The sequence below is a fragment of the Malurus melanocephalus genome, unplaced genomic scaffold, assembly GCF_030028575.1.
Source record: "Malurus melanocephalus ecotype Western Australia unplaced genomic scaffold, MMel_1.1 scaffold_33, whole genome shotgun sequence".
Lineage (NCBI taxonomy): Eukaryota > Metazoa > Chordata > Aves > Passeriformes > Maluridae > Malurus > Malurus melanocephalus.
In genome coordinates this window covers 665,426-675,235 of record NW_026623265.1, presented here as the reverse complement: position 1 = coordinate 675,235, position 9,810 = coordinate 665,426, and the positions used below count along the sequence as shown (strand labels likewise).

General features: G+C 37.7%; 1 protein-coding gene across 1 annotated transcript; it reads right to left on the bottom strand.

Annotated features, from left to right (window-relative positions):
• Window positions 1–3,781: 3,781 nt before the first annotated feature.
• Window positions 3,782–5,707, bottom strand: CHRM3 (cholinergic receptor muscarinic 3). Its single transcript, XM_057363964.1, has one exon. The coding sequence runs from the start codon at window positions 5,690–5,692 to the stop codon at window positions 3,890–3,892; it is 1,803 nt and encodes a 600-aa protein (XP_057219947.1). The 5' UTR covers window positions 5,693–5,707; the 3' UTR covers window positions 3,782–3,889.
• Window positions 5,708–9,810: the final 4,103 nt, after the last annotated feature.

Here is a 9,810-nt window from a genome sequence, read left to right as displayed (position 1 = left end):
CTGTATATAGGGTAGCATCATGAGAATTGGATGTTCAAAMTTATTGATGCTGCTGATCAGGGAAAAAAAGATAAAAATTTCCTTTTGCTTTGATGTTTACATTCTGTAGAGGCAAACCAAGTGCACTTTGGGACCTCTACTCATTTTTACATATATAAGGTTGATAACGAACTAAGATTTTTTTAGAATATTTTAGCAGAATAAATAAAGAAATATCCTAAGTAAAACAGCAAAATAAGAAATGAAGCTGTACATAGTTGAGAAATGTGAGCAACTCTCTCAGAATATCTGTGTACGTATTATTACTGCCAGAACCCTTTAGGCCATTTATTGTTTAGGTTAACCAAATCTACAGGTTTAGATCCTGGGAACTACTGAGGCCTTTCTCATATTTGTTTAGTTGAGAACAGTGCCAGACTGATTTGCAGTTTGTCTTTGTTGAAAGTGTGTTACAGGGGAGTAGGAAAAAGTGCTTACTGCACCATGACCCTTGCCCTCAGATCTTTGCATCAGACGTTTCTCACTGCCTACACCAAGACAGAAGTAATAAACTTCTATCCCAGTTTTACACTGAAAAAGCCAAATATATATTTTCATGTATTTTGTTACCTGTTCAGAGGCTGACAGTGATTGGGGTCTATTCTACAAAGCTATCTCTAGACTGCCCAATGGCTCCTGTCTGGCTGTCGCTTCTGACTGTTTGGTCCTCTTCATATCTTGTCTTATCTTCTATTATTGTAATTAATGGAGACTGGTCTCTGAAAAGCCAGCTTTCCATGTGAGGAATGTTAATGGGACTGAGCTGCTTGTCTGCCATCAGAATTATGCTGTCTACTGTGTTTCTGACTTAATTGTCCTCAAAACAGCTAAAATATTACATAATTTTTATTTCTTAAAAGTAATGCTGTGTCATTGGTCTTGAATTGTTCTCCTTCTGCAACCTATTGTGTGTGCCTGTGTTCATAAATAATATATCCACTAGTGCATACAGCTAAAATTTTTGTGTGTGAATGGCAGAGACATATAAAATACAAATTAAATTGATGCCCACTGTACTTGTAACACAGCCAAATTCTTAATATTTTATAGTGCATATTCCATTAAATAAATAATAACTAAATTGATCTATGCTACAATATGTGTATACACACAGATTTTATAATGCCTGTAAATAACATTTTAAAGCCTGTTCACACATCAAAAGACAGCTTGTTTATTTCTCTGTTAAAACAATCCAAAGATTTAACTCTTCCTATTATGTAAACAGTGGTGACAGATGCTTTCAAGGAATCTTTACTTCAATAAAAATAATAGTTTCCCATTGTAAAATCAATACTAATATACCATAAATCCCCCGATGAACTCCGGCTTCCTTACATGCTCTCACATTTTGTGTATAAGGGGCACAGCACTACTCTAGATATATAATAATATGGCAATATATATAGATATAGATATATATTTAAATGTTAAAACATTTGTTAGGTCAACTTGAGTAATGAATATATTTCAAATATATCCATATTTCTATTAATAAAGGTCAATAATTTTCTTTGCATCATGGGTGCCTTATCAGACTTTTTATGTGGCTGGCAAACTAGCAAAACAATTCTCCTATCTTTAGTTCAAAATGCACTTGTGACTTATAAATTAAGCCTTAACTCTTTTCTATTTTATACTAACATTGTACTTGCAGTAGTGTTTCAATATAATTTATGACATTACTTTAGGGTACACATTTTAAACAACTCATACAAAAAGAATTTGTTTTCGTTACAAGAAAGGTAGGTATAGTCTATTCATTTCTCAAGCAGACCTTTATGAATCACTTTAAAAGGACACTACAGCTGAAGAGTGAAGAGCAATATTTATCAACATTAAATAAAACATTTGCTGAAATATGTATAAATATTTCTTCATATGAACATAACACAAAATTAAATAGTTCAGATACACAGACACCATTTAATATATTTCCACTGTTGTCAAAATCATCTGTAAACACCATCTCACATGGAATACAAAAGCAGCTTTAACATCAGTTCTGTGTTTACAACACTGATGCCCCTTTGTAAAATAAGATAGTTGTTTTATTTTCAGCAAAATAAGAGTCTAAGCAATTACAAAAAAAAAGTTTTGGTCAGTTCAAAGGAGAACACAAAATAATCTTTCAACATGTAACTAAATCAGATTTAGAGCAACAGTTTAAAGTACAATCCTTTCCCCAGGGGATCTTTGACTTTTATAAATCATGTTTGGTGCAGACCACATCACAAATACCAGGAAATACTGGTCATGTCTAAGCTATAAATATTAAAGCCCTTTTAAAATTGTCTTTATCAAAAATTGCCAGGTTACAAATTGGCAATATCACATTTTTCACACCACCAAATAACCTGGTGTCAAACGGATTTAGGTGCACATCTCCTGATGATTTTTAAAACAGGTTGTGGAAAAGAAACACTTTTTAGTGAGCATCCTTCATGTGCATAAAGCATTTCTTTTAAACGAATCATTTGCATCTGAAGATCACTTGGGCAGACAGTGCAAGCAGTAGGGCTCCACCAACTTTTGCCAGAAAATTGCAACTTGAACTTTCATTGGAAGCCGTACAGATACTGCACACAGGATGTGAGCTGGCTCTGAGAAGGGTGGTTCATCCACACAGTGCAGCTCAGGACAAGGTGTGGGAGCCATGCATKGCTCGACAGCAGTGCAGCCTCCCCAGCATGACACGGGGCTGCTGCTCAGGGTTGCTCCTGCCTGGCTCCTGAGCAGCTCCCTTGGAGTAGTGGCACATCTGAGTTCTCGTTGTTCTAGGATGTACAATGATAGCTTCATCCTCTTCCCTAAATGCAGCCTTCAATTCCTTTCACCTTTGTATCTTTTAAAGAAGTGTGATCACTTTGAGGAGAGACTGTGCTCAAGATTAAGGTTTTACTGGGCATGTTCCCCATTATAAATTGTTTAGACTACAGGCTATGTTYTCTCCATTTGAAATGTGTACACCATGGTTTGGTTCCAGAGATATACTTGAATTTCAGGTGGCAAATAATGAGCTACATGCTTATAATTTTTTGACTATTTAAAAATTTCAATTGCATGTAATCATGATGGAGGGGCCCTGTAAAACCTAGAACAATGGGTCACCTGTTTCCTGGTATGTGTGTATTTCAGAGGAGTGAATGTATGTTATGCATACATACACACTCACACACACACACACACACGTAACATCAGATGCACACATAGATACTCTGAAATCAGGAATCAGGGGTACAAATAGCAATATACCAGAAGAGAAGTAGACAGAAATCTCTACCTGGACAACAAAAACCAATTGTTCAACTTATACATTGTCTCAAATAATTTCATAATCCTGTTTTCACTCACTTGCTACATCTGTATGTAACTTGAAGTGAGAGTTGATGGATTTCTTGGAAAAAGAAGAGTTGGGCTAGCTAGATGTGCTTACCTGAGATCCCAGAGTTGATTATAATCAAAGAGCTGGGCAGATCAGTAATTGGTTTATAATTGCTATACAGCTTCTCACAAATTTATAGGAAAACTTTATTAAACCTTTTACTCCTTAGCAAAAATGTTTAAATTTCTTAGTTTTTGCTGAATGTGGATTTTTATATTAAATTGGATTTACTGAAAGAATAAATAAGCCTGGCAGCTGCTTTCATGTCTTGTTATTAAAACATTGAATCAGCGACCCGGAACCATTCTCCCACCCCAACCCATCCCATCCCATCCCATCCCTTACTGTCCTCTCCCATCCTGCCCTGTCCCATGCCATCTTGTTGTCCTACCCAATCCCATTCCATCCTGTACCATCCCATCTCATCCCTGCTTCATTATTTTTCATTGTTTAAAAAATACTATTCTATGAAGCCTCCTTAGGAATCCGCTTATGAAAAATGACAGACTGCCTTTGCTGATACTGCTGTTTGCGACGTTTCCKTTTGTCACACTGGCACAGCAGCAGCATCTTGAAAGTGTTTCTGAATGTTTTGTTACACAGTGCATAGCACATGGGGTTCACTGTGCTATTGATGTAGCAAAGCCAATACCCCAAGTGCCAGAAAGTTTTGGGGATGCAGCTGCAAAAAGTGTTCACCAGAACCATGATGTTATACGGGGTCCAGGTAATAATGAAGGCAAACAAAATGGCACTGAGTGTCTGTGCCGCTTTCTTTTCTTTGATAAGTGACATTCGTTTTCGTTTTGTGATCTGACTTCTGGTCTTCAAGGCAAACTTTTTTGCCAGGGTTGCTTCCTTGAAGGACAAGGGCAGGGCTGTTGATGTCTTGGTCACTGATGAGATGCCATCAGAAGCTGTGGTTGTCTCATCTGACCCTGGTTCAATTGGAAGCTTAGTAAAGCTCTTTTGGAAATTTCCACCATCCTGAACACTTTTGGGAGGGTGCAATTTTTTAGCTTTCTTTTCCTTCAATTCTGTGTCAGATTTCTGCAGTTCATCCCCTGACTCATGCAAATCTTCTGAGGAGGGTAGTTTTGTGGAATTGAGGATAGCACTGTGACCAGGAAGTTTCAGGACAATTGAATAGATGGCTCTGGTCTCTGCAGCGATGTCTTCTTCGTCAGAGGAGGCTGAATTTTCAAGGGASGCAGCAGCATCATTGTTGTTCCAGCTGTCACTGCTGCTGTGCTCTTGGTCCCCCTGATCTGAGTTGGGTTCCCAGCTCTTCATCGTGAGCCAGAAGTGGCAACGTCCGTATTTCTTTCGGGAGGAGCGTTTCACGCTCTGCCGTTGCAGCTCGTAGCTGCTGCAGCTGCGGGAGCTGCCTGTCTGGTGAACAAAGCGCGTTGCCTCCACCTCACTGCCCGAAGCCTGAAGCCCTGCTAGCTCTTTGGTGCGCTTCTCTGTCTCCTTATAGATCCTCCAATACAAAATACTCATAATGGTGACTGGCAAATAAAAGGCAGCTATGGCAGTGCCAAAAGTGATGATAGGTTCACTTAGAAATTGGATGAAACATTCGTCAGGAGGCACAGTCCTCTCCCCAACAAAATACTGCCAAAACAAGATGGCAGGGGCCCAAAGAACAAAAGAGACGATCCATGCTAAACCAATCATCACCCCAGCCCTTTTGGTTGTTCGTTTGGCTCTGTATGTCAGGGGCCTGGTGATGGAAAAATATCTGTCAAAACTGATAACAAGGAGGTTCATGACAGAGGCATTACTGGCAACGTAGTCGATGGAGAGCCAAAGATCACAGGCTAAGCTTCCCAAAGCCCAGTGGTCCATGATGATGTACGTGGTATAAAGATTCATGGAAAGAACACCGATGATCAAATCTGCACAAGCAAGGCTCAGCAAGAAGTAGTTGTTGACTGTTTTCAGTTGTTTGTTAACCTTAAATGCAACAATCACTAAGATGTTTCCTATGATGGTCACCAGTGCAAGGATCCCAGTGAGGAAAGCAATCAGAACCACTTGCCAGACAGTGTGTCCACCCAAAGGGTCTTTGCTTGTGGCATTTAGGGTCATGTTTGTTGATTCCACAGTGAAGAAGGGAAAACTCTCTGTGGTCTGAGGGAAATCATAGCTACCAATGAATGATGCTGCTTCATCAAGGAGTCCCGGTCCATGTGAATCTCTCTTCCAGAAGGAGCTCACATTTGCAAACAGAGGCGAGGCTGAACTGTTATTGTGCATGATCATCGTGGCTCTCTGACATAGTCTGTAGCAGAGAAAAACCAAACAAAAATCAAGTGAACAGGTGAAGTTGTTAAATAAATAATTGTCCTCATACCTGTACATTAAATCACTTCAGCACTCTGAAGGATGTCTTAAAAAAAAAATGCCTGTGACACATTTCAAGCCAAACATAAGTGACAGCACTCAACTTCCAGACAGGGATTAATCTGAGCTCTTTGTATTGATCACACGGTGTTTCCTTACAAACATTTCATCACAGAGGAACAAAAATCCCAGGAGAATGTGAACCCACAGCAGTATTAAAATGCCTCCTAACTCTAACTCTGAATTGAAACACCCTCTGCTGGATCTGCCCTGAACTCAACATTTCAAGTATCCACTATTCTGGAGCCTTTAAAAACTAAATTCCTATCACATGAAGCCACAAATCTTCCAAGTTCCAATCAATGCTGGTCCCAAGTGCTATCCTGGCTCTAGCAAAAACACAGCCCCAGCCTCTGCTGCCTCCAGCTACAGATGATGACGAACAAAAATTTTGTTCTGCCTTCTCTTAAACTATGGAGATACGAGCCAGCATCGTTTCACTGTCTCAATCAAGGATGCAAAGSTCTTCCCATTTTCATCTACCTTTCAACTATCTGATAAAAATATTAAAACTTCTCATTAGCACTTTTTGCACATGTCACTCCTAATTTTTTCATGCACATTTTTTATAGCTGGACTAAGGATTTTGCACATCTAATGACTTCAAAATGTCTTTGGGGCAACACATGGCAAAAGTTCCTTTAAAACTATGGTCTCTAGAGTCAGGAAAAAATCTTTGGCAGACGTATGTCAAAGCAATCATTAAACACTTAGAGGAGAATAGGAAAAAAAATATGAAAGGGATTAATAATTAAGCCTTAATTCTTTTCCCCAGGYACTAACATAAAATGAAAACATGTTCAGAATAGGAATTTACATTTCTCTTATTTCATTAGCTTCTCTAGTCAGCTGACTAGATTCAAAGTAATAAATCAATTATATTATCAAGAGGCAAAAATTCTGATGAGAAAGCCCATCATTGACTGTAAATGTTGAGCAAAATATGCTGTCRATGTTTGTTTGTTTTCTAAATATGAGTTCTTCCAGAGCCAATATATTATGGCATGAGAAAATAATGAATATCATGATGCACTGATCTTACACAAAAATATCTACCCAAAGAGGAGGGTTTGGTTCTGTTTTTTTAATTAATTTCTAAATTCTGCTTTCCCTTGGACTGTACTTGGCTTTGTTACAAAGCCATAAGACACCATGTGATTTTAAATGGTGCAGTGTCTTTGACATATGCAGTAAATGGAACAAGAATTCCTTTCCTTTGCTCATGCACAGTAACACAAACCCCTCCCCTATTTTGATACCCAGCATAAATGAGGTATTATTGTTTCTTTTAATTAATAGGAACTTAAGATTAAAATGAAGATGCAATAGTATAGTCTAACTCAGTCCACTTTTAATGCATTATATCACACAGAATATGAACATAATCATAATAATCATCATAATCATAATTGTAATAATGAATAAATATTGCTCTGGTWAATTACACAGTTAAATTCTAAGTCTTTTCTGGACAGAAGGATTGAAAGCTCAGAACAGCTCAACTTCTAAAAAGAAAAATGGTAACACAGGTCTGATGGAAACCATCCTTCTTGCAATGATTTAGGAAGCAGGCTTTTTTTTCCAGAGCTGTCAGACAGGATGAGGTCAAAACCAGAATAGTATGAGAGAGATCTCAAATAATGATATTTGCTAAATATATGTCAGAAATTATTAATGTTATAGGGTGCAGACCTTCCTTCACTCACACTAGGGACAGAGAGCAGAGGATGAAAGCCAGAAAGCATCCGCTCTGCAGCCTTAAATTTCTAAAACCTCTGCACAGTAATTTCTGTTACCCTGCAAGGTAACAGCCATTGTAGTCAAGTATTAGTTGAGAAGTCTGACAGGTACATTTAGATGGCAATGGTATCCTTATGCTACTTTNAAAAAAAAAAAAAAAAAAAAAAAAAAAAAAAAAAAAAAAAAAAAAAAAAAAAAGACAAGCTGGAATCTTCTAACATACAAGAAAAGACCAGGAAGAAGACACTGATAAAGGAGATCAAATTTCCCCTACAGTGCATTGAATAAAAACCAGTATCACTTAGAAGTGATGGTCATTACTGAGAAGTAAAAATAGTTAACGGTTAGGGAGTACGTGCTATTTTCATTGTGTAACACAACCTGTGACTGTTAGCTTTGGAAGTTCAAAATAAACACCACATAAAAGATACAATAATTTTGCAAAATTAATGTGTAAATGACACTCTAAAGCCACACTATCACTATGTCTATAAACCAATTGTGAATCCTATTTAATTGTAAACTTTCAAATAGAGTTTCAATGTAAATTTACCAATAGATCCTTTCATAAATGCCATGTTTCAAAAGACTCATGATGACGAATCCTGGGAACATCCTAATTCAGCTACAATCTTTCAGACACTGAACAAGTGCTGAAAACAAACCTTTCTTTGTCAGGTCATTTCTTTTACATCTGGACTTCAAAATAACTTCTCTAAGTTATTGTTTCAATGAGAACCCGAACAGCCCTTAGCAGTCAAATAACTGAGGAAGAGGAGAAACTGAGAACAACCCACCATCTGTCTCCTGCTGTCCAGTGCAATCCTGCATCTGAAACTCTGCTTTGTAAACTCCTCAGGGATTAAAGAGACCCCTAAACTCACACTGAATGGACTATTTGAAAAAATTGAAGGGCTATTAGGATGATTAGTACAGCCTTTTTTTTATTGCCTCATCTACAAACTCCTGTAATTRAACCATTTAATTCAATAAAAAACGTATTAACCATATGTTCATCCGCACAGAAAAAAAAAAAAAAAAGTATCATTACCACCACCACTATAACACACCAGATCAGCACAGTTGGATTTTCTTGCCTTTAGGAAGCCAAGCTATGTTATCCATCATTTTCCAAAGCTGCCATGCAGTTTCTGCTTTCTGTAAGAGAAGTGCTATAGAGACAGAGTGTCCTGTGTTTGACAAGACAGAAGCGGGATTTGCAGTGCAGCCACCAGCACCTGCCCAGCGAGCCAAGCTCTGACGGAATCATGTGTGATCAAGTGGGACAGCAGCCACACAGACTATGGTGAAACAAATAGTGCAGCACTGTCTGAGTGAGGCAAATAAACCAAACTGTGAAATGATTATAGGTTTACACACCACCATAAGAATTTACAAATCATTGGTGTGAGGCACAATTACAATTTCAAACCAGGGAGCAGCAAAGGAAACTTCTTTCAGCCCATGAATATATAACTTCGTACCTAAGATAATAATAATGGCATTCTCTGGGGGTTTGAGTTTTTTGTTGTTGTTGTTTCTACTTTTTAATAGGATCTTATAAAAACTACAGGCCAGAGTACACAAGACACAATGTACATTTCCCTGGATTATTCAAGAAAAATGTAGGCCCAGTACAAGCAATGGCTATACTAGACTATACTAGTAGACTTTCCTACACATCCATCCCAGAATATCTCTGCTCTCTGCCCTGCCAGAGAGATATTAGATATCCCACTAAGACTGATTGGAAGGGAAGGAGAAAGCACCTACAGAAATGGTTGCTGAATTTGATAAATGGGTATAACCCAGATTTGAAAGCCTGATTTTTTTGACTACTCTAATTTACTGCACATTGCTGTAAATAGAAAGTAAAATATAAATGTAAGTATATCTATAAATATGCACAAATGTACATCACATACAATGTGACAAGTCTATGTATATATAGCTGCAGATGAAAGTATATGTATATATGCACTTATGTGTATACAGACACACACGTATAGCTGCAGGTACAGAAACACATAACTTTGCAACATTACTCCAAATATTGTTGTAGGGAAGACTGTATCTTTCACTAATTAGCTATCAAATTCACATAGATAAAGCTCAGTCAAACATATCCCAAGCTTTTCCATTTTGCATCCATAAATAAGTTTGGTTTACTAAAATCACCTAGATTAAATGCCAGATCTTTAAAATCACTTTTAACCTGTATATRATATATACAACCT